Genomic DNA, 25,701 nt, shown 5'->3' with positions numbered 1-25,701 from the left:
CAGATTCATTTTTAGACTTTATTGCTCCACAAATGCAAGAAAGGCAATTTTTGAATAATTCAGGATTAAAAGAGGGACATTAGAGCTTTTTCTTTTTTTTTTTATTATTATCATTGAGAATGAGAGAACAACCTTCAATTACAATTCCAGCTCAGTGTTTTTATCAGTATAAATAAATAAAAGTAAAAAATAAATAGGCTATTAAATACAGTATAAAACAACAGGCAAAAAAAAAGGAAGGAAGTTTGCTCTTTGATGAAGGAACTCTCAAGATGTTTGGAAAGGCAGCAAAAGTAGGAGACACCGCTTTGGAAAGTGATAGAAAAATAATCAGTTTGGTTATATGGTAGATGGTGAAATCATACAAAATGTAAATGCAGTTGCAACCATTAAAACCGGAGTAATAATGATTAAAAGAAAAAAAAAATCCCTTTTCCAAAGATGGATCTATCAGCTACAGAAGAATCATAGATACATTTGAAAACACAGTCAAAATTCAAGTAAAGGAAGGTGTACATCAGTAACACAATGATTTGCAGTCATCAATTAAGAGCACTGGGGAAACTGTCCGCCACACACACACACGCTAATGTTCCACAAACAGGCACTTTAAAATGTCTTTAAACGTCTGGAGCGAGTGGAGCTCTACACTGTCAGAGCACACAGTTTTATCCCGTCAACAGAAATATGAATGAGTTTTCTTTTTCTTTTCTTTCTTTTTTTTTTTACAGCATCTACAAAAACTAAATGAGACGTTGAAATTGCAAACCAAACTATTATTAAGTATGAAATCATCTCAACCACAACAAGAGTCATCATCTTTAAGGTCTTCTTTTTTTTTTTTTTTCAGGGTATCTTCGTTCTGGCAAACTCTTCCTCCTCATTGCTGTCGTGCTACAAGCAGACAAATTGCATTCTAATTTGATTCCATTCACACTTCCATATCATTTCATTCAGGATTTTGTGTGTAATAGCCCTTATTTCTTGCAATTCCGAGACAAACCGAGACAATGAGATTCTCTAAATCCAAGTGCTACATTATAAACTTGTTTTTGGTAAAAACACAAAAGAAACAAAAAAAAACAAAAAACGTGAATCTGTACACAAGCAGTACCTCATATATATCCTCTCTTTTTTTTTCATATAACATCACTTATATGATCATAGCTTAATTTCTGCGCAGAGCCAGCAGAAGGCCAGAAACAACACCAAGTCCATCTGTGTTTACACACCAAACTCTTTTAACTTAACCGGGCCAGCTCAAGCTCACTTCAGCCCCTCTAGACGCTCCATCGTTATTGGTCTGACAGGAAATGGACCAAAGTGCCAATTAAAGGGAGACGCCGTGACATCAGCACCGACCACAACCTGAGCCGGGGCTGGACTCTCCCATGCTATCACACTTACTGTGCTTCCCTTGTTTGTTTCATAACTGACGCAACAAGCTCTGGGTGCAATTCTGAAGCTGTTCCCAGAACTGGCTTTGAGTGTTGTTGTTTTTTTTTTATAAAGCAGGAATGCGAAATGAAGAGAAAACAAAATAAATGCACGAGCGATGAATTGTATCTGTACAGACGACATGGGTAATAAAATAGATATCTAAATATACAGAGTCTACTTGATACATCTATTGTTGTATATTTGCTCGATTCCTGTGTGGATAAGATGAAGAAATAAAAAAAAAAAATGTACAGTAAGTCAGTCTGATTCAGTCGGCCCCGAAGGATGGCACAGTTCTCTTGGTCCTGCCGATCCGAAGCCGTCCCTGCAGTTTTGCTCCAGCTCAGCTTAGAGTTCAAAGGGCTGCCTGCGTCCCTGCCCCGAATTTCATACCACTCCGTTGTCACGATCACACAGCAAACACGCTCAGGGTGCTCGTCTGGTCCTTTAAGCCCAGGATGCTGTAGGCGATTCTTTTCAAATGGCCGGGCAGCCTCACCCCGATGTTCTTAATATCCCTGTGAACGAGAGACAGCGCACGAGATTTACACTTTGGTCTCGTTCCAACACTTTTCACACTCGCACATCCTTCCTACTACATCCTGTCCTGTAGTAATAACTCATCCGTCAGAGGCGATAAAAAGCCGGCTGAGTCTGTTCATGTGTAGTCCGACTGCTCTACCAGTACAGTAGGGCGGGCTGTGCTCCGAGTTAGTATAAATCTTTTGACTTTAAACTGAAATACTAAGGGCTTTTCGCTCTTCACGGGCACATGGGGCAAATCTGCAAGAGCCCTGCAACACAGCAGCCTGAAGTCAAAGCCTTAATTACAGCTTTAATTACTTAACGAGGATTCTCCCTGTTGACCATGAATCACTTGTCTGGCGAGCAGAGGGTGGGTTGTAAATAACTGCTGGTTTTCCGAGAGTGCTACCAGATGCCCTGAGATGGAAACGTGGGGCCATGGTATCACACCATTCTGTATGACAAATACTTCAAAAGGGTTTGTCGTCTGCCTTACAGTCTGCCCATCTTCTCAAATCACCGACTGAGGTGCGTATACCATGGCAGCGGAGGAATGGGGGGGGGGTCACGCGGTTAGGAAAAGCTCTGGCCCTCATTACTGCCCCTAAACAACCTCATATTATGGGCTTCACTAAGTCTTTTTTTTTTCCCCAAAAGGTTGAGTCGATTTCATCAAAATGTGCCCTCGGTGCTCTTACACATCTGAGGAGATCCAATTACCCCGAAATACCCTGTGATGAGTTCAGGGGGTACATTCTCCACGCACCTCTTCAATCTTTCTAGAAGCACAAATGTGCCGACTACGGGGCTTCAAATCTCGTCCATCTATTTCAGTTCCCTAATCTCCCGCTCTCCTGTTCCTCAGCGTATTCTCTCCTCCTCCTTTCCCTTCCTTTAATGTCGCAGAAACCACAAAAAGGCCTGTGCCCTTAACAGACAAAACTGGTGGTTTTCGGGGGGCTCTAAGCAAAAGTGCTGCCCAGGGCAAAGGGAGGGATGAGAGGGAGAACGAAGAGAGGAAAGAAGAATAAGGACTGCGGCGACCACAAGCCACCACCACCAGCGTGCCGCAAATGAGCCCACTCCTTCTCCTTCCCTCCATTACTTTTTCCATCTCAAACATTTCTCGAGTTGTAACTGAGGTTGAGAGATTATATTGTGCGAAAACTATTCTGCTGGCTGTTACAAAGTTTTTAGGGGAACAAATGCATGAAACTGCTACTGGGAGGTTCATAATAGACTTCATGTTGGGAGGAGAAACATCTTTGTGGCATATTTGTTTTATAGCTTTTAATTCACGGCATAATTTGACTACATAATGTTTCTCTTCCTTGCCAAAAATACGCTTAACAAGTCAATAAAATCAACAAATCTGAACTCAACATGTGGTGTCCCCAAATCTGGAATCGTGTCCCACTTACTCATTCTTCATCTGCAGGACCTGGTCCATGGTGACGACGCCGGCGCAGGCAAAGTTCTCGCTGTACTGACTCATCTTGATGGACTCAAGCCACTCCGACACCGACCTGAAGGGGGAACCGTCTGAGCCGCTGGTGCTGGGCAGGCGAATGGATATGCTGCGAGCAAGAGAAAAGTAGATCCAAATGATAATTATCAACAGCTTTCCCACAACAAAGGCGGACGACTGAGGACTGTAATTACTTCGCAGGAAACCAGCGAGTGATAAAAACCAGTTGGAGCAGTCAGGGTGAGAGCTATTCAAGATACGAGCACGACAGCCTTTTGTCCTGTCTCACCGTCTCTGGCTTTAATGCTCCCTCACAAGGGATCAAATATGCATTCAGGCACACAATTACAGAACGCAGAGCTGCCAGGAGTGAACACACATTTCTTTCATTAGCCTGGAAGGCAAGGTGTCAGTAGGTCCTTTTAATGGTTTAAGTAGAACATCTTAAAGCCATTCCCCTCTCTGCACCAAACTACCATAAATACATGGCCCCATTTTAACTTACAGTAAATGGGGAGCTGCTGCCAGAGTGTTTTGAAGCAGGTCCAGGTGAAGTCAAACAAGAGTCAAACAAGTCCAACTCAAGCCTCAAGTTGATCAAGAAAAGTCCAAGTCACGTCATCAAAACAGGTCGTCAAGTCCAAGATTAAGGTCAGTTAAAAAGTCCAAGTTAAGTTTTAAGCGGAACAAAACGAGTTCAAGTCTCAAGTCGGTCACAAAATGTCCATTTCAACCAGGAAATGTCAAAGAGAAGCACAGGTCGAGTTACAAGTCAGTTGAGAAGTCAGAGTCAAATTTTAAGTCGATAAAGACAAGACCAGTTCAAGACTCAGGTCAAATCAGGTCAAAGGTCAAAGTTTCCACGTCATGTCTCGAGTCAGCCAAGACAAGTCCAAGTTTCAAGTCAGTCGAGAGCAGTCCATGTCCAAGTTTTTAGCAAAGTTAGACTGGAGTGTGAAAGAGACAATAACAGACTACTACAATGTCCAGCGCATCATACCCCTTTCTCTGTCCCCTACTATCTTGTCTCTGCCTCGACTGTTAACTGTCTTAAAATGGACAATTCAAATAAAAAAGCAGGAGTATTTAGTCTGGTCAAAGTAAGTTGAAAGGCAAACATCAATTCACGGGGACTTAAGTCAGAATGTGGCCACCAGTCAAAATACTGCTGTGTCTTTTCAGGCTAACATACTGTAGCTCTTTCAAAAGTTGAGCAAAGTTCTGCTTCTTGGCGGAGAACAAATGACCTTGGTTGTATAGTATCGGAGTTTTGCGCTGCAGAAGCAGATAAGATCCACGATAATAAAAAATGACAGAGAGTTAGCAGATATTATACTGGAAACTGAATTTACAATAACAGTATTACAAACATTTGGATTCCAGTGTCGTTTCTGAGAACTGGTTGCTGATAGTGGCAGCTACTGAGAGGTCAGCACTGGAAAAATATTCATTTCAAGCCCTTTGTCTGGTATGTAAATAAATCTTACCGTGGGTCGAAGTCTGCGATGGTCTTCAGGGAGTCGGGGCTCCGCAGCAGCTTGTCCAGCAGGCTGACGATGTCTCCGAAGCGCGGCCTCTTGGAGCGATCCTGGAGCCAGCACTGCAACATCAGCTGGTAGACGGCCGAGGGACAGTCCATCGGCGCCGGGAGTCTAAAAGCCTCGTTGATCGCCTTCATCACCTGTAAGAAGTTTTTCAGGACAGAAATTAGATTTCATCTCACTGGTCGGTTTGACATAATAACGAGTTTGGACTGCTTTGACAGCAAAACCACAGTGAAAATACAATCTGTAAACTGTAATCACTGAAACTTGCCTCATGGTTACTCATGTCCCAGTAAGGCCTTTCTCCAAAGGCCATGACCTCCCACATGACGATGCCAAAACTCCACACGTCGCTAGCTGATGTGAACTTCCTGTATGCTATTGCTTCTGGAGCCGTCCAGCGAATGGGGATCTTACCTCCCTGTTTGGGGGAAATAAACTTCAAGTTAGGGACCGAGGAACAAAAAAAAAAAGAATTCAAGAATCTTAAAACCAACAATGGCAAACCCTTGCTGAAGCAAACAGGAAGTCCCTTAACTACTTACACTTGTGGTGTACGTCCCCTCGGGATCGTCCTCCAGCACCCGGGACAGGCCAAAGTCGGACACTTTACACTCCAGGGTGTTGTTGACGAGGATGTTACGGGCTGCTAGGTCACGGTGGACGTAGCTCATGTCAGAGAGGTACTTCATGCCCGCAGCAATGCCACGCAGCATGCCCACCAGCTGGAAGGAGGCAAACTCGCCATCATGGTCCTGGAAGGAGGAAATGACAGCGGATCAGTTTTTTGTTTCATGACAAGAACAAGAAGAAACACAGAGATGATGAAACCGGAAATAGGAGTTGTTCCAATTTTCCAGTACCTGTTCCAGTTCTGATTACCTTATTGTCAGAAAGTAGCACAATTTGATCTATAATGTTGAACCTTGTCTGAAAAACTGTAGTGTATATTACATCTTAGACCCAACAGGTCATCAGCCTTGCTATCATCAGAAATAAGGCTTGTTTAAACTAGTAAGACATGACATTTCAGTGCAGCTAAATAACTTTCACTTAAAATTTCTGGCGCCTTCATAGTTGAAGAAGAGACATATGGTATGTGGCAGACTTACCCGAAGGTACCTGTCCAGTGCTCCATTCTCCATGTACTCTGTCACAATCATGGCATGTTTGACTGCAACAACACAAAAAAAACAACTTATTATGTGCCCGAACTGGCCCAAAACAGGCAAAAGAAATGTGAAATAAGAGTGAAATAAAAATAAAAGCGACCAAAACTCACAGAAGTCCTTACATTTGGTGACCACCCCCTCCAGACGAATGATGTTCTGGTGGGAGAACTGGCCCATGATGGAGGCCTCGCTCAGAAAGTCCTGCCTCTGCTTCTCTGTGTAGCCCGGTTTCAATGTCTTGATAGCCACGGCTACTTCTTTCCTCCCCGGCACCTTCAGAATACCGCGGTATACCTCACCAAACTCTCCTGCAGGACAACAATCATTTAAGAGAGATTGAGATATCCGAAGTATGTGCCTCTGATAGGTTTTCTCACGTTTCAAGCCACAGGGGGTTTGCTGTGCAACAGAGTGAAAACAAGGAAGTCTCTGCGGCTGTTTTGCCCGAGGCTCTCTCACAGAGGTGTGTTCTGACTGGGTGTTGAGAGAGAGCCGATGTTGTATAACTGGTGGATGGCCTGTGGTGTTAAAGCATGGGAATCAGCTGTCACATGAGGAGAAAAGGGGGGGCCACGGTCGTGGGAACTGAGGAGGGGGTGTATATTGAGAAAAGACTCAGGGTTCAAAGGGTAAAGGTGGTTGCACTTGAATAAATGAATCAAGTATGAGAGATCTGGGCAGGGCCAGGGAAGGTGCTCTGATATCCCTCCAAAATACTGTCTCTGCAACACTTTCTTTGTGTAATTGTTAACGTCAACGTGAGCCAAAACACATAGATCTCACAGCCAAGAGTTGCCACACAACAAAATGTCTCAACTTGTTGTGTGAGAACTCAGCCAACTAGATGTTAATCTCGCTAAAGTAACCACTGTCACTCAGCCCCTTAAGCTGGGGAAAAGGCACAATATAAACAGCGAATTTGAGGGATTGGAAAAATCTTTCAACATCTCAGAGTTAAGCCCCACAGCATATTGTCTGAGCAGAGCTGTCACTCACCAGCTCCAATGACTTTCTGTTTGGTTATGTGGCTGGGGTGGATTTCAGTGGCAAACTTCAGGACGGCTGTGTTGGGGTCCTCGTATGTGTGTGGATCCACGTAGGTCTTCAGAGGCTTCAATTGCTCTGTGACAAAAAGAAAGAAAATTGTTCTATTCCGTTCACACATGAATCAAATTAATTGAATGGAGTGAAATAAAACGGGAGTCTTGTTGTCTACCTGAGCTGGAGAAGTAGGTGTCCTCTGGTCCTTGCCTGGTGTGAGAGTTCCTCTTCCTGAATAAAAAGATACAAAACCCATCTGCAAATTAATATCCCACTTTAAAAGAACAAATGGACTTTTGTCTTTGTATCATTTGCCTGCTTTAATATCAATAGCACACAGAAACCTTTGTAACCGTTTCTCCAAGACGTTCTAAAGCTTTCAAAAGGACACCGACACTGGTGCAGTGCGTCCATTCATACGGAGGCGGCCTCTTGATAAAGGCTGACGGTAGACTGTGTTTGCCAAGCCGATTTAAAGACTGAAAGACAGACAAGCAGGCGGGAGGGAGGTGGACGTTCGGGCTGCAGCCTGCTACAGTACAGGCCGAGGTCACCTTTACAAAGTGCCTGCGGTCTGGTACAGAGGGAACCAAGCGCCTCTTATCAACAACAATGTACCACCCCGGACCGATTTCCTTTCAAAGGCTCCAACACTCACTAGAATTTAACCATTGAGCAATGACAAGGCGCATTCAACGCAAATTCTTCCCCAGTGAGCGCCGGGACACAGATCCAGATAAAGAGAAAGAGAAAGTTGGCTGAAGGAAGAGAGAAAGAGAGAGGTGAGGAGAAACTGAATGTAAAGGCCATTTGGAGGCCCCACAAAGGAAAGGCGAAAGAATGAGAGAGGAAGCCAGTGAAGGACCGACTGATTAACAGGACAGACAGACAGGGAGAGCAGCAGAGGGGGGCGGATACTGACCGTCTGCGCAGGAACAGCACCACGATCACAATGAACAACATGGCCGCTCCTCCGGCTGCTACGCCAAAGATCACTGCCGTGTTGTTTTGCGTGAGGTGTTCTGGAAAGAAAAACACAGACACGGATCAGAGACGTCTCGTTCTTTAGAAAAAAGCACGTGGAGCGCTGTCCGTGTTGGTTCCCCTCCGTACCTGAGGTCTCAAACTGCTCCTCCATGCTGGAGCCTCCAGGGCTGCCATCGCTGCTGAGGGCCTGCACCCTGAACAGGTAGGCCGTGCCGGGGACCAGGTCTTTGATCTGTACGGAGTTCTTCTCCAGTATGAGCACGGTGTAGGTCGTCACATCCAGGTTATCATCCTGGAAGGAAGAGAAGCAATGGAAGCCACGGATTAAGTTTTAGCATTCATGTTAGTTTGATGAATTCAAACATTAATGGTGGCATGTGCCGATTCCTGCAACATGGCCTGTGCAACGATCTGTCTCTCACATGTTTTGCTGATGAAATGTATGTTCAAACACACAGTAGCTAGTGTAACCAGGGTGTTTCCATCAAAACATTTAAACAAAAGATTGAGTTTGATGACATCGTGAAATAGCTTGGCATCATGGGAGTTGCTGTCTTCACTAAACAACCACCATAACAGAGCTATCTAATGTGACTCAGGCAGAGATGTTGACAAATGATACCATGATTCACGTTTCGTTTATGTTACGTTTAGGTTACATTTACGTTACGTTCATTAATTTAGGCCCTCAATATCTGGCGTATCATCTGGTATTTCTCTGAACGTCACAGCCATTGGTCACTGCTCTGATTGGTCAGCTCTACATGCCTGAGGCAGCACCGTTAAACAACAACAAAGCAGCTAAGCTAAAACAAACTAGCCTCTAGGCGTCAATTATGCAAATGTCTGACATGTTGACATAATGTGTTTTCTGTAGGAGAGAGGAGCTTCTGTTGGTGCAGACTTTGACTATTTAAACGTTCAAGATCTTTTACATACACACAATATGTGTCGTTAACTTCAAATACCTATCTTAAACTTGTACAAAGAAAAATGTTAATCAGTAGATACCTAACATGAAATGAACCTCAACACTTATCAGGATAAAAAAAGCGAGAGTGACGCACCTTCTTGCGGTAGGTAAGTTCATAGCGGATGGGCCGGGGATGGACCCGTGGCTTTACATCCCAGAAGAGGGATAAGCTTGTGGAGCTCCTCTCCATCACTCGCATCGCAGTGATCTTCGGGGGATCTGAGGACAGGCAGCAGAGAATACCTCAGCATCTTTGGAATGAGAAAATCTCCCAAAAACACATGAAAAATATAACTGCGCTCTCTCCTGATTATGTGAGAGTTTATCTCACTCCCGCAGCACAGTTCAACTTGCAGAGCTGTCAGTGCCTCACAGATAGCATCTGTCATTGAAGCAGCATAGATAGTATCACTCCGCTGCCTCGTATCAGCACTCACCTGTGTAGAGCAGGGATGTCGTCAGAGCGCTGGTGGATGGCGGTCTATTAGCTGGCGGCACCGCCTGGCTAGTGAGCACCGTCACGCCGCTGTGTGCCTCCACGGTAAAGGTGTAGTTGAGGTGAGCGTCCAACTCGCTAACAGAAACCTTGGTGTCAGTCAGACCCACGCCGGCCGGCTCATAACGGATTTTCTCTCCACAGGACTGGCACACCATTCCCTCACAGCGCTGGCATTCAATACTGTAGGTGATGTCTGTGCGACCTCCGGTGTCTTCAGGCGGGCTCCAGGTGAGGAGGAGTTTTCCTGCACTGGTGGTGGCAACGAGGTCGCGTGGGGCAGACGGGAGTCCTGATGAACACAGATTGGGAAATGATATGGGATGTTGGATGGAAAAGGTAATGTATAGGACTACTTTCTGAGTTCAGCCTAAGAAAGTCATGCATTAAAATAACATTATTTGGTTGCTCCTTGACAGTTAGAGTTTGGTCTTTGTCTTTGCCTGGATTCAAAGGCTGCATTACAGTAAAGTCATGTCATTTTCTGAATTTACCAGAGTGTTCTATTGCTTGCCTTTTCCAACTTCATTTGTTATTATCCATATCACAGATAATTATTTATCAAAATCTCAGTCTGGTAATATTTTGTGAAAGTGCCAAGGGTACCAAAGTACCATCATTGAAATCTTGTCATTAAAAATATGATGTTTGATTTTCTTTTTTTTGTTCACCCAATATTAGCATTTTTGAACTGCATTCAAGGAGATTTCAAAATATCAAGAAACAGGACCCTAACCCCTAACCTTGACCCTGTCCTTGCCCATAACCCATAACCCCTGAACCCTAACCCTAACCCTATATACCGTGAATCGTTATATAGCATAAAAATATCAAGATATTCTTTTAAGGCCGTATCACCCTGCCCTATTTCAAGGATCTCATAGAGATCAAGGCGAGCCTGATACCTGAGCAGGGTCCAGTAGGGGGGTCATTTGGGGCCCGGTAGAATCCATCCATACAGGGACAGACCACAGCTCCAGAGTCCAGCTCTTGGGTGTTGGCTGGACATGGTGTACACTTGTCCCCGGATGCCTCTGCCTTGAAGGAGCCAGCCTTACACTCTGCAAACACACACAAATAAACATTTGCATTAGCAGGTGAACGAGTGCGAAAGTGTCTTCAGGCGACATCCCATGTGACACAATGCATAGCCAGTTCCTCCGGATCACTCAAACCTCTCTGAGAGATCAGAACTGCTGTGAACTTTTCACCTTGCACGCAACACAGCGGGGTTGAGTGGATATGTGATTATGTCAGGGCTAAAGGTTAGATTTAGATAAGTGTCAGAGATATGGGAGGGAAAACAGTGCACCGTGTTGACTCTGCTCATTAAAACATTGTCCATTCCAGCTGAGACACTGCTCGCATGGGCCCAACCCTGAAACAAAAACGCAGACTCCCTGCCTTCGCCGGCACTCCTAGTCATTACTGCTTCAACCACCAACCCCCCGTCTGATGCTGCCTTCTTACCGTCTCTGTCTCAACCAACGCAACCAGTAATGCTGCATTCCGCCACAGCAAGTCAGTGAGAAATAAGGCCACAAAAATCAGGAAAGGGCCAAGAAATAGAAACGAAGCAGCCCAAAGTGGAGCTTCCGTTTGCACTCAACAGTCACAATCACAGTGTATTTGTTTCTGTCAGACACCCACATGAAGACTCTTGAAACTGTATCGCCTAGATAAGATGACACCTAATTTCACACGTCCGACTGGGAATAGAGAAATACAGGTAGAGGATCCAGCTGTGCGTAGCAGTGGTGAAATATGAACTTAATGTGGTGTGAAATTCTGGAGAGAGCGCACCATAAAGGAGAGTGAAAATGAGACGGCCCCCCTCTAACTGTGCAAGAGCATTCCAACGGCTGCTGCTCATGTCCTCACACCATCACACGTTCATCCACACACGCACACACACACACACACACACACGTCCATGTATGCACTGCACACATGCACCCACACCCGCGTGTATGCACAAAATACACGTACATGTATGCAAAGCACACCCGTGGACACATGGGTAAATCTGACATCAGAAGGGGGATTATGTCCACTGCCTGTCACCTGTTCATGTCCTTCTGCCAAGTCACACACATACATAAACATACACACTCATTTCCTTCCTTCCTTCCTTCCAAGTCGTTTGCCTGGAGCATTTAAATAGCTCATGACAGATGCCATAAGATGTTGACAATGCAAATCAGGGTCAACAAAGGAAAATAGAAGAGAGACGCAAGAGAAGCAAGAGAAAAAGAAAGAAAAGGGTGAGACAATGTACAAAGAGGACGTGATAGCCAACTGAAATAAAGCAAGAGATTGAAGTTCATGCCAGTGACCAGGGCCAAGCAAAGGCAAACACAGTTTGGATGTCAGACTCCAACAGAGACGAGTTGAAGAGCAGAGCCAAGGACAAAGACAATATCAGATTCACTCGGAGATACTGTCTCCCTCCATGGCTGCCGTTCACTGCGGTTCACTTGAACGAAGCTCATTTGGAAGCCACAAGTGACCACACACAAGACGGAAAGCGCACAGCTCCTGCTCCATTTGAGTCATATCAAGGGGATTTACTCGATTGACCATGAGCTCCTCTCCGACTCCATTCAGCTTGTTCTGCTGCGGTCCGGCGGCGGCGCTGCTATGAAGAATCGTGTTTTGACTGATGAGAACGACAACAATGGTGGAAAGAAACACACTCAAAGCGCAAGAATAATGTGTAAGTTTGTCCAATGGGTGCGCATTCGGCTCAGTCCTCCCCCCCAAAAGGCAGCATCTCTCAGCACTCTGCCTCGGCCAGCTGTTTCACTAACAGCCACCGCTACTCATTAACGCGAACGAGGCAGAGGTTGGGCGAGGCTGAGGAGCGGTGTCGCGGAGGAGCAGAAGGTTTGAGAAAGAAAGAGAGGAATACTGTATCCTGCGGAGGACTGAAGAAAGGAGCGGAGAGAGAAAAGGGACAGGCCGGGGCGAACTCTTCCATTGAGAAGGGGGAACAGCTGCTGCCTCAAACCCCAATTCATACCCCTACCTCTGCTCCTCGTAATCCCCAAATTCCTTCCTCCCCTCCTTTCTCTCCTCCCAGTCCTCTCTAAAAAGGCTCCCAGCAAACCCATTAACATTGCTATTCACCACTGACCAGCAGGCAAGGAGAATGCCATGCCATTCAAGTGCTGAAAGAAAAAAACATACACACACACACACACACACACACACACACACACACAAGCATTGCAGATGGGAATAGCCGAAATGCCACATGGCAACTGAATAGAGGAGGACTAGCCTCTTTTTGGCGCAACAGTGCAGGCAGCAATGCATCGTGGTCAGGTCTGCGGAGATGATGGCCTTACACTGTGAGCTGCCTCTATAATCAAGATGCATTCCAGTGCACACCACCCAACAGGAGGCCTGTGGCAGAGCGTCCTCACTGCAGCTTCAGTTTCAGCCTCAGCTCTCTGGAGGAGTTTGTCTGTCCCGAACATATTAGTCACAATGACGGTAAAAGAGCCTTGATGACGCTCGAGCCGGAGTATTTAACAAGAAGATTCCTCGACAAAAGAGCAAAGTCCGGTGAAAGGAAACCTCTTGGTTCCATGGCGAAGGTGGAAGGGGGACTTTTGTTGGATTGTTGCTGGACACAACAGGAAACAGGAAGTGCGAGGCTGATGCAGCCTTCCTTCCTAAAGCAGCCAATCAAAGCATGGAAACACAGAGGAGCGTGACCAACCGAAGAACCAGCGCTGCGACGACCAGAGACTAGAGACAGAATAATAACTGTAAAGGATGCTGAAATGCGTTGACCTGACATGAACGCGGGCACCAAACCCAAGGGGGGGCCCCTGAGGCGAGCGCTTTTGCTCTCATAAACAAACGTCTCTGCCTCCTCTGAGCTAGAACATCTGACAAACTTGGACCAGCCATGTTTTCACTCCCTATTGCTACAGCGCAAAGAACTGTTTGTCATTTGAGAGGCCCCGTGTGCCTTGAGTGGCTCTGTGTTTGTTTATTGAGAGCGAGTGCAGGGGCCCGTTACATTCTGGGAGCCCGAGTGGCTCTGGAGTGGGAGCCCCCACCCCTCCATGGGCCGCCCGGTTTGTCGGCAGGAGTTAAGATGGATGAGATTGGTGACAGTGATGAATGCACGGCGGGATAGATGGATGAATGGGGCAACATGGTGGCTTGACAACAGAAACTGCCCTCAGGACTGGAGGAGTAAGTGGTAGGGGGGCCCCCACAATTGAGTCCGGCGCTGGGCTTTAAAAAGGCAGAAAGGTCATGTCTGCCTCAGGGTAGTTGTGAGTTAAACTGTGTATGGCTTACAGGGAGTCAGTGGCCAAGTTAAACAAACACATGCTCTCAGCGAGGAGGAGGAGGGCGAAGGAGTTGCAGCAGCAGTCGGTGGCCAGTCTCATGAGGAGGGAGGTTAAATTCAGAAGTACGGCCAGAGAACAAAAAAAAAACATCTTGGAAAAATAAATCCATAAGAAAAAAAATACAACGTCTAGATCTTAATCAGGGCAGCTCCCCAAATACATCTTGAGCCAAGCGAGTCCTCACTTTTGTCCGTACCCTCATCTACCTCACTCCTCCGCCCCACCCCCTCATTTCCATTCCCGGGTTGCTCAGACCCGTAATTGCAATATGTCATGTCATTTTGTTTGTATGCGGACTGACAACATGTCATTAGCATTTTGGGGGAGTCGGGTTGTAGTGGAAACAAAGAGGGTCTCTGATGGGGGAGGTGAGCCGGTAACACGAGCCAAGAGGTCACTGAGGTAGACCAGGGGAGGGGAGGGGGGCAGGGGGCAGTAAAGGTGTAGGGGCTGATGGAAGTGTGTGCGTGTGGGAGGGAGGGGGGCATTAGTCAAAAGGATTAGCTGACCAATGGAGCAGCTGTAAGGGCATTACATCTGTTTTACAATTGCACTCAGGCTTTCATCTGGGGTTGTTAACAAACACAATAAATTCCCTGATCCCCTTTCTCCCCTCGCTCCCTCTGTCCACTCAGGCTCATCGACAGCAGGAGTGAAATGTGGAGTCAAGGAGGCCCACAACATGCTCAACATAAAGCGAGGCGGATACTTTGAGGAAAACAATCCTGGCCGACATGTAAGTCACAGCTTCCAGAGGCCTTGGCTGGACCACAGTCATGGTCTTTTGGCCGCATTCCTCCGAGTACTCGTCAAATCCAGACAGCCAGGTGGCAAACACAGCGCCGCTTTATTGCGCTGCGTCGAGCCAGCATGTCACACACTGGATGCCGACAACCGTCTGCTTCCTGGTTGGGCGAAGGGGCCAAAATGGAACCAAATGCACCAATAAACAGACTGACTTATCAGGCAGGACAACAAAATAGAAAGTGGCTGAGCGAGGCCGCTGAGCGGGGAGCGACAATGGAAAGCCCTGAGCCAACGGGTCGGGGAGTCACCGAGGGATTAGGTGACCTCCGGTTTCCGCTGCGAGCTCGTCCTGTTAGCGGTGAAGGGTGGGGGTGGCGGTGTGTTGTGCTGGGGGGTGGGGGGAATGACTGACTGACATAGGGGAAGGAAAGTGCTGACCTCACACACCAGCAGCACAATACAATGTGCTTCACATTGCTCTGGACTCCCCCAACACAACACAAACATACACACACACACATACACACACACACACATAATACACACACAGCCTCGAGGCTCAGGAATGTCACCAAGAGGAAATATGTCCCAACTTCCTCGACACAGCCAACACACAGACGAACACCGTGAACTGCTGAGGTTCAGACGTTTTACCAATGGTAGACATTTAGAACCTAAGTTAGGACACACAATTGATTGTTTGTTGTTCTTCCTTGTAGAAAAGAATTGGCTCATTTTGACTAAGATTTGCAGCAACTAAAGCTCTCCGGTATTCTGTACATTTTACAACAGATCCATGTGTGTCAGCTAATATGAAAATTGTTTTTTGATTAGCAAACTTATTAGCCTCTTTTCACTCACACATTGCGTTATGCCGCACAAACTCTGTTCTCGTCAATGCTGTTAGCTGCTAGCTGCCAGCTGTCATTGTTTTAGTTTCATGGTAGACAAACATGGTCCAAATTGAAAATGTCAGCGGCGAGCTGTCATTTTTGTTTCATGGCACACAAACTCTGTTCTCATCAACACCGTTGGCAGCTAGCTACACAAATTTAAGCGTCTGGAATGCTAACAAAGAACCAAATACCTGTGGTTAGTGGAGCCCAAACCAGGGCTGAAAGAACAGCGAGTATAGGACTGTAAACTCAAAATGAATGCATTTGTTGCTTTGTGTCTTCTGTCTGACTGAATAAGCTAACGTTAGCTGTATCAACTTTATAAGGCAACAACAATAGATAAATTAATGTAGAATTAATGCAGCTTTAAACTTATTTGTGACCGAAAATGTCACATCTTTTTAACAGCCATTCTCGCTATATGCTAACAAAAAAACCCATCACGCTAACACTGCACCCTAAATGATCCAAAAGAAGCACAGTCATTATTGTCAGAGCATACAAAAGATAACATATCTGATATAATAGTTGATAACAAGAATGTTCCACACCCTCTGACACCTCAAAACCACAACAGTGCCATTTGCTCTAATCCACATTAAAGAGTCGCAGGGGACACCAGATCTCCTCTTTGCTACATTTGCTGTCATCTTGTTTGCAGTAATTGCCAGTGTTACATTAACTCTAAACGTGGCCCAACAAGACGGTGCATGACACCACTTGAAAGTGCCTTGAGAGTCCCCCCATTATCTAACCAACTCCCTTAACTTCAGCCCGCTGGGCAGACGTTACCTTGGCACGAGATCTGAGGAATCCAAACATTCAAAGTAATCACGGTGACTATAAAGAGCAGAGGAAGAAAAAGAGAGGTTATATCCTGACTGAGCATCTAAATGAGCAGCGCTGTCCGATAAGTTGAAGACTTACAACTTTTTTCGGCTACAGGGATCAAGAGCCAACGATGTTTGGTAGAGCGGAAAATTTCAATGTGGGGGTTATCCTGCAGGATTGAGATGATTTCATTATGTGCAATCCAGGGTAAGCCAACTAAATCAAAACCGTGAGATCCTGAGGTGTGGTGCTGTGCTCATGTGTCTTTATACTCCCCATCAGATAAGCAGAAATTGCACAAGACTCCGGTCTTAAAAGGTTTGGGGCGATTATGACGAACCGGTTGGCTCCAGGTACCAGCAGATTTAAAGGCGATTGGCTGTGAAACACTTGATCTCTAGCTTTCTGTAGGATGTATTTCCAAGCGAACAATCAGCCATCTAAATCCCACCATCTATCATAAAGTTCTCAGACAAAAACAAACTGAGGGTTGAAGTTTACATTTCACCTTTGCTAAATGTTTATGCCTTAACCACTATGTGAATAGGGCCAGCTGGTTTTCTGTCCCTCGCCACTAAAAACTCTCAGATTGGCAGCATTGTTCAAATGTAGCCTCTATTTATTTTTACGCGTCAGACCTGGACAAATGTATTTACCAGTGAGAGTGAGGAGAACTGTACACAGTCTAAATAATCCGATCAGGGCCGTGTGAAACGGGATGTTTAAACTCTATTGGTGTCATATTCATGACCTGCTCACCAGCCAAAAATAACAGTCGCTCTGTGATTTCACGGACAACAAGTACACAGCAAAATCTTTTTGTTTGCCGGTTTGTTATACTTGGGGCAGCTTGCACAACAGTGGACGTCTCTCAAATAAATCGCATTAAAGACTGCAAAATGGCGGTGGGAATCATGTGTTGAGATAAGAAACCGTCAAATAAATCCCGGACAAGAGGCGGAAAATTTAGACTAAAATAGACAGACTTTAGGGACAGGCAGGATGTGGGGAAGAGAGGTAGAGGACGGCAAAAGAGAGTGCACAAAGGCAAAAAAGCATGCAGAACCAGTAGTTACTCCACGTAAAAAGCACAAACACACCCAAGTCAATTACTACCCATACAAATCACTCACCACAGCGTGCAGTCACACAACTACAACTTAGTCACCAACTGTTTGTTACATCATCTGAGGATGAGTTTAGAGACAGGGACACGAGGAAAAGAGGGGAAGAGCAGGAATAGCTTACTGGAACCTCTCTGGCGAGAGGAATAATAACTTTACTGGAACTCAGTGGACGGTTGTTCCACCAAGACGCCATTTTCACCGAGACACTCAAAACAGCTCTCAGCAGTTCAAATATTCCACAATGTGTCTCCCTTTATAAATACGGCCTCATGGAAACCATAATGTGGGATTAAGCCTTGTTTGTCAAGGCTTTAGAGCAGCTGCTGAGGTGTGGACCTGGACGTTAAACACAATCCCGAGGACCAGCCAAGACAGCCCGTGGTCCTTTGTGGGGTGACACACGGTATGCTGTTCCATTGTGCCAGGAAGGATTATGGGTAAGGAAGGGCGTGATAGGGAACGGAGGAAAGCTCCGTCAGTGTCAACAGTGAGTCACAAGTGGAAACCCGCAGCGCTGCTGTCCATTTAAAAGTCAACCACCTAATTGCGAAAGTTAAGTGGGTTTTTTTTTTCCAGAATTAGAAATAAGAATGTTTATTTTCTCACTAAGGAAACTGAAAGCACAGCAGGCTGATCTAAAGCAGGTGTCACAAAGCTGCCTGCACCAAGTTTTTCATTATTCTTATTCACAAAATATATCTTTTTCAAAATGACGTTTACTCAAGTACTGTGTGTTCTTGTAGTTTCCTTTAATACCTACAACATTTTGATTGCATTGGTATAGATTGAATTATATAAGTACGCTTTTAAAATCTTCTCCACCTCAGCCAGCTACAACATTAAAATGTTGTTTGTATGGTAACTCATCAGTAAAATTAAAAATAATAATATATAATATGTATTATATTATAAGGAGGAGTCATTGTGCATAATGACTCCTATCGTTTTCATCTCAAGTATAATAAAACCAAAACTCTTTTACATGTTACTAGAGTCAAAGATTTGACTGCTTCTTTCATCAGAGAAAGATTTTATTTGTATGTGATTATAAATAGAAAATAATGGTAATAACCAGTTTTAGTGCTGCATGCACTGGTTAAGCAGTAAGAGATGTGAAAAAAGGCAATAAATAGCAAAAAAGAGTAAAATATATGTGTGTGTGTGTATATATATATATATATTATACATTGATACTAACACAAAATGTCTTCCTCAGGCCTTCATCGGCCTTTTGTGGATTGTAGTAATAATAGACATAAATCATGAGAACAGCTTCACTGTGCTTTTTCTGTTTCCGGTGCATTTCTATAATTGACGCCCATGTGTTTTGAGAGCCAAAATATTTCTCTTGTATAGAATGACTTATTGCTTTCATAACAAACAAAAAAAAGAAAAGCCTGCTTTGTTCCCAACTGCTGCCGACTGATATGATTTACAGCCAGTTAATAAAAGCTTTTACATTTACTGCTCTAAACACTGCGGTAGGTTTCTGTGGAACGGGAAGTGATGCATTTTATCTTTAGCGTTTGTTTGTCCAGAAGACGGACTCTGTAGTTAACATGAGCGATGACGGCCACCGAGAGAAGAGCGCCACGCGCCACCTACGAGAACCTCAACGGGGAGCTAAAGGAAAAAGAGATCCTAAAAACACGGTCTGACGGGCGAGTGATCTCGGAGCCAAGAACACCACAGTGGTATGGGAGCAGATGAGGAGACGGAGACAAAAAACAGATAAAGTCACAGATTTCTACTTTAACTGGTCCCACAGGGCCGAGGAGTCATAAAACTGAGTGAACACATCGCTGAACATGGAAGCTCTCAACCTAAGTAAGAAAGAAACACCACATTTGAAGTTTTGTGGTTTCTCCCCGAACAGCACGCAGGACAGGAAAGAAGTGGGGAGAATGATTAACTGTGTGTCTGTACGAGATTCCGCTTAAAGCCCTTCGAACCATTCATCTCGAACCCTGTGATTCATTTCCACCTCCTCTACAACTGCCCTCATGCGTCTTCCGACCTCTCATTTGACTTCATCTCGTGGTTTTTGGGGGGGTTTTCTTTGTTTGGTCATTTTTATGTGAGGTCTTGACCCGGAGCTGCTCGCTCTTCCCCCCCCCCTGGGAATTCCACAGGTCTGGAGTAATGTAGGGAGAGGCTCCACCTCGGCAAACTGATTAGGAATGTACCAACCAAGGGGGAAGAAGAGGAGGTGGAGGTGGAGATGGAGGTGGAGGTGGGCTCCACCGGCCTCACGGGGGGAAACACAGCGCTTCATTGTTCTCCTACCTTTACATTCCATTCCTCACCTCTCTCTGTTTTAAAATCACACCCCTCCACTAAACACAACCTACGTGTCGCTTTTGTATGACTTTTCTTTCATTCCTTCCTGCCTCTCCTCCTCCGCCTCCTCCCTAATCATCTTACCTGGCACTTTCCCGCAGCTAAAAATGATGTACTGACAGAAAACTTCATCGCTTTTATCGCTGCGTTGCCAATGGGAGGGAAAACTAAGTGGGGAAAACGAACCTATTATAGGCAGGCTGCATGTGGATTTACAACTGTAGTCCAATGTGTGTGTTCCATAAGGTGTGCGCGTGTGGGTGTGTGTGTACAAACAAGAATTCCAGAAAAAGCAGCATAGGAGGGAAGGAGGAGGAGGAGGAGGAGGAGTACTCGGGGCAGATGGGAGTCTTTAGGTGCTCTGTCATGAGAACAGATCTCAACAGGTCCTTGCATGCCAGCCAGTGTTGTATATTCACATACACTTCTGTTCTGACACACAATACACCCCAGAGCCGAGGCTCCGCCAATCTGTGAAAACAGAAGAGAAGGAAGCGGGAGAGATGGATGCGGACACAGACAGGTCCTCTGTTTTTTCTGCGACGCTGGAGATGAACAAAGTCGCCGAGGCTCAGAGCGCTTCCTCCCGCCTCCTCCCTTCCCTTCTCCCCCCCGCCGACCACCAACACCACCAGCCTTGAAGATGCTAATCCATCACAGTACAGTAGCCCCCTGGCTTCTTTGATCACTTTCAGTCACCCTGACAGCCCTTCCCACAACAATAAAAGCCTTCTTCGCAGGGACTTAAAACGCAACTCCGCCACAGCTACAAAGTCAAAGGACTGAGTTATGGCTGGACTCTGCCGCACACCCATATCAAGATAAGAGAGCAGATGATAATGAGAGAGAAGGAAATCACCTGATGCAACAGGCTGTAAGTTATAAACGATGAGAGGCGTTGTGAAAGGTGAAGTGTGTGTGCATGACTTTAAACATTCATTAAACACTATAAAAGAAGATTGGGACACAATTATTTGCAACAAGAGTTGCGAGGGAGTTATCCATTTCACAACTCGGTGGTAATATCTTAATTTTTGGTTGTAGGTGGAACCTTCAGATTGAAAACTTCTCTCACTGCCCAACTCGAGCCTTGATGACATAAGGGGCGTATCACCGCAAATAATCACGGCTTGTACAAACTTTTCCAAATGGCACCTTCAAATCATAGCTGAAACTCAAAAGCACGCTTCCTAATTTTATAGGTATCGGTTCAGGGTCAGGGATGATGCCAGGACATGTACAAGTAGGCCTGAGCATTCCTTCCATCGCAGAGGAGCAATGTTACCCAGGGGGAGAATTCCTCTGAACAATGATCATAACCTCTATGATAAATATCTAAAGTCTACCATTTGGACCTGTTTTACAGCCTGTGGCAATTGAAAAGAAAGGTAATGGTGAGTCATGCCAAATGGTCGTTTTAAAAACACACTCTCATGGGAACTGCATCCACCCAGACAGGTCGAAATACCTGGGGGCAGAAAGACCGTTGCAGATACCAAAGATTCAGTAGCACGCCCTTACCTTGACACTCGTCTTCAACTTCTTCATACCCTGGTTTGCACTGGCACTGTCCAACTGGTACCACCCACTCCCCATCGACAGTGCAGTAGATGCGAGGCAGCTCCTCGCTGATGGCGTTCTCCACGCACACCCCGCTCACTTCCCTCAGCGCCTGGTTCTCACCTCCGGCCACCGTCTCAGGGAACGATGCAAGACTCTTGACTGTGGCTGGGCAAGTTTTATAGTAGACCCTGACGGAGAGAAGAGCGATGCAGGCTCCGATGTCTTGAAAGGCCAAGTAGAAGCCTTTCCGAGACAGGTTCTCCACCACTTTCGTCTCGGTGTTGATGCGCAGCTCGTTTTTGCTGGTAATCTCGTCAGGCGCGATGGTGGCCACTTTCTTAAACTGGCCCTTGCGGAAGGTGGTGCCCACGTCCGCGTCCGACTCAGACGTGAAGAGGTTGAAGGTCTCTTTGCAGGTCAGCGAGGCGCCGTCGAAAGAGTTGCAGTCGCGTACGATAAACTGGAGTTCGACAAAGACCCGCGAAGCCGACGGACGGCGCTGGATGAAGGTGGTGCGAAGCCAGTTGTCCTGCTCACGTTCTCCGACGTTGCAGACGGAGAAGGTGTAGAACTGAGAGCCATTCAGGGTTCGCTGGATGACCTCCCACTGAAACAAAACCACACAAAGCAACAAGGTTAGAGGTACAAACAGTGACCCCTGGAGAGCCCCCGAGCATACTGAGCTGAACCAAGACAAAATAAAGGGGCGCCATAACTCTTAACATGTGGATTCAGCCACTGTAATGTGATCCTTGGGAACAAAATCGGACTGTATGTCAGGGAACCCATGGTTCTTCACATTTCTAATGACTCCCTGTGAATATTTTACAATCCTTCACAGCAACAACACATTTCTGTAACATGGAGGACGCCACTTTATGAGGCTCTATGGCAAAACAATGCAGGAAACCTCAGGAACTTAATATGACATTGCACTGACATTGCAAAGATACCAAATTATTTCCGATTCAGCCTTTCACATGCCGTTGCTACTGTTGGCATCGTCCCCAAACAGCGCTGCAGCAGCTCGCATACTAAATGCTGCCACAAATATTTTTGAAAACACTGACAGCAAGTTTTAACATAACCTCGCCTCTTGAGGAACAACGGGCTCCCACAGAGGCAGAGCCTGTGGTTTGCTCCCTGCGAGTAGCCACTGTGCTATTAATTAAAGGAATGTGCTTTGTTGGCTCCCCCCGTATAAACCTGATGTACAACAGCAGAGCCGACACCTCTATTAAACAGCTGGTGGACATTTTTTATAAGCGGCCTTTTAAACTTAGAATAATAATTATCATAAGCAACGGTAATTACATGAGAAAGTGAGCACGATAAAAAATGTTTCCACCTGATTCTTATTAGTGCAAAAGAGTGAAACAAAAGTGTCAGATCTATTATTTAAGGAGTGAGACCTCCTCCCTTAAAGGAAATTTGGTGAGCAGCACGTCTGCACATGCATTTGAGTCATCAACACGAGAGATAAGGCCACTGACAGTACATTTGCATGAGCCTGGCTGGTCAATTACTTGGAAACCGCAGTGTCAAAGAAGGCACACATGCCTGGTGAGGAGATAACCACAGCATTTGGGTGTAATAATGTAGCTGCTCTGTAGACGCATCCCAAAGCGTAGACCCATGGTTTTAAAGAAAAAGGTAGCTTTGACTGATTGGCTCCGTCTTAAAACCCCCTCCCCCTCTAAAAAAGAGGTACCACATGCTGCAAACTTTAAAAGTTAATTGCTCTCTAACATACAATTCTGGAGCTGAAGCCTTGAAACCACAAGAGGCCACAAGTATTCCCAGTTCAGAGCTAGCAGCTATTCTGTCTGCCTAAGCTTTGGTGGGGCCCAGGCATGCTGTGCAGGCAGCTCCTGACAGGGTCCTAAAGCTCCTTCTCATATCCATACACTCCAGCGACCATTAGGCTGATTTTACAGAAACCTGACATGTACACTATACACACAGCTAACCACACAAGTCAAATGGTCAACTGTTTCTGCAGCGGAGGCTCTCAGCGGAGCCCTTCCTGAACATTTTCTCCGTGCAGATTTATCCTCGGGCAAATTCCAAGTGGAAACGTGGGAGTCGGAGGAGAGGCTGGAGCAATACTCACCCCGGGTTTGTCCCCCTGATCTAAAGGCCATGTCAACCAGCCCAGCTCTCCTCCTGTTGCCCTCATATCCAAAAGCACCTCTGTGGAGACATGAGAACACCGTCAGTACATTAAAATAAACCTTTGTTTGCTCAAGACACACTCATTTTGACACAGAATAATGGACATCAGCTGACTTATATTACTTGAAAAACGCACAGATCATTTTAAATGTGTTGCATAATAACCCCAAAGCTGACAGCATGTAATTGTCGATCCAATGTAACAAAACTAACAGCTTTAGTTTAAAAAAAAAAAAAAGAAGAAGAAGAAGAAGAAAAAGTTGTTTAAAACTAAACTTGTTGGCCACTTTGATCATCTGAATGTTAAACTGATGTGTAAAAGAAAAAAAAAAGGAAAAACACAGTGTGCATGATTTAAAAAATGTAAAAGAAAAACACACCAAACAATGTTTAAGTCTTTTTCATAAACGCGTCGCACTGACAGACTCTTCTCCGCAATTCACCTGCTGGTCTTACAAAGTTTTGCGCAGCGCACATGCAGGAGAACTCTCAGACCAGCACATTATTCATAAAGACTTGCACAACTTTAGCAGAAAGGTGTTCTTACTATTAAAAAGTTTGCGTAAAGTACGATTCAAGACTGTCACGAGCTCAAGAGAGTGTGTTTCCCCAGGTTTAAAGTTTCTCCAAGGAGCTTCCCCGCATGGCACGCGTGCCCCACTCCAATCAAGAAAATTCACTTTTAGGAAAAAGACACTCACCTTCTTTAGTCTGCAAAGTAATTAGTATGCCATTAATGAGTACATATGAAAATAATAAAGGTCTGACTCCTGTAAAGAACTCCATTTGGCCAACTTTTCCTTCCTCTCTCTCTCTCTCTCTCTCTCTCTCTCCCTCTCCGCTCCTGGGCTTGGCTGGGACTCTGCTCTGAGCTGCTGCGCTACTCTCTGCTGCTCATTCACAAACGGGCCAGCGCGTCACAGACTCCGCCTGCTGGAATGTGTGTGTGTGTGTGTGTGTGTGTGTGAGAGTGTGTGTGTGTGTGTGTGTGTGTGTGTGTGTGTGTGTGTGCGTGCGTGCGTGTGTGAGTGTGGGTGTGCATCACGGTGCGTTTCCAGGGGCGCGGGTGGAGGGAGCAGGAGGAAGGGTGGTGGGATGGTGGCGCATGAGAAACTTTTGCAACTTTCAGGGACTGTCGGAAATTTTCCAATCTGTCTCACGCGTCGATCAAGTAGGCCTATAGTTGATCCGCAGTTACAACCATCTCTGAGTCTAACTCCAATCTGCACTAACAAGCTGTTATCAGTGCCTCGGGAGAGAGCGAAGCAACAACTGCAGGGTCAGAATAATGTTATTATGACTATATGATGATTTACTGTTCATCATTTATCATATAGATATGATAAATGATGAACAGTAAATCATCAACTTGTTACACTGTCTATGTGGATTTAAATGTATTTTACTTATTTTTTTTCCCCCTCTCAAATATTTCAGCCTGTTTCTTGTCTTTTGCTCCTCATTGAATTGATAAGAACAACAAATTACTTGGTGGGTTTCACTGAAATAGAAGGAGCTGTGGTGGAAGGAGTGTTCAGAGCTTATAGCAATAGTCCAGTGTGAAAAAAAAACTTCATGGCAACTACAGGACCTGCGTTCACATCTCACTCAAGTAAAAGAACAGAGGAATGATCATCAAAATGTACGTCAAGTATCAAAAGTAAAAGTTCATTTTCAACTACTTTATATGTATTTGGGTATTCAGCAAGATATTCTATGTACTAATTACATTTTTCGTAATGTGATCCATTAGATCAAATGTACAAAAGTAAATGTACAAAAATACACTATTTCCATGTCAAATGAAGTACAAGTACCCTAAGTAGCAGGGGAGGTAAACACTAATGTAAAGTATCTTGAGACTGTACAACAATACAGAACTTGTTGTCAGTTACTTTCAGACACTGATAACAAGTGCTGTACTTTGTCATTGCTTATCTAACCCCGGACAGATAAGCGATGGCATGGTAAATGTCAGGGATTTAGAATCTGCTGCATGATTT

At 45.4% G+C, this 25,701-nt stretch overlaps 1 protein-coding gene across 3 annotated transcripts; it reads right to left on the bottom strand.

Moving 5' to 3' along the window:
- On the bottom strand, positions 1 to 24,582 carry epha2b (eph receptor A2 b). 3 transcript variants are annotated; one of them, XM_030423646.1, is made up of 17 exons: positions 24,400 to 24,582; positions 23,637 to 23,716; positions 21,482 to 22,130; positions 10,552 to 10,707; positions 9,588 to 9,938; positions 9,245 to 9,369; positions 8,304 to 8,469; positions 8,113 to 8,212; positions 7,366 to 7,421; positions 7,146 to 7,271; positions 6,260 to 6,457; positions 6,090 to 6,151; positions 5,523 to 5,732; positions 5,249 to 5,398; positions 4,921 to 5,114; positions 3,387 to 3,542; positions 1 to 1,958 (listed from the first exon to the last, which is right to left on the bottom strand). In XM_030423646.1, exons 1-17 carry the CDS (start codon positions 24,482 to 24,484, stop codon positions 1,850 to 1,852), a joined length of 2,973 nt encoding a protein of 990 aa, XP_030279506.1. In that variant the 5' UTR covers positions 24,485 to 24,582; the 3' UTR covers positions 1 to 1,849. The 3 variants fall into 3 exon arrangements, with proteins under 3 accessions (XP_030279506.1, XP_030279507.1, XP_030279505.1); XM_030423647.1 differs by having other exon boundaries at positions 6,272 to 6,457; XM_030423645.1 differs by having other exon boundaries at positions 6,090 to 6,457.
- Between the last annotated feature and the right edge of the window lie 1,119 nt (positions 24,583 to 25,701).

This window comes from Sparus aurata, chromosome 7, assembly GCF_900880675.1.
Source record: "Sparus aurata chromosome 7, fSpaAur1.1, whole genome shotgun sequence".
Lineage (NCBI taxonomy): Eukaryota > Metazoa > Chordata > Actinopteri > Spariformes > Sparidae > Sparus > Sparus aurata.
Note: the sequence above shows the minus strand (reverse complement) of the source record. Positions and strands in the feature narration are given on the sequence as shown.

Excerpts from the sequence above, each read along its gene's own strand:
- epha2b (XM_030423645.1), bottom strand. The coding sequence starts at position 24,484 with ATGGAGTTCTTTACAGGAGTCAGACCTTTATTATTTTCATATGTACTC. Across the intron at positions 5,733-6,089 it reads CACTGGACAGGTACCTTCGG|GACCATGATGGCGAGTTTGC; the intron begins GTAAGTCTGCCA and ends TCCTCCTTCCAG. Across the intron at positions 3,543-4,920 it reads ATCGCAGACTTCGACCCACG|CATATCCATTCGCCTGCCCA; the intron begins GTAAGATTTATT and ends TCTTGCTCGCAG.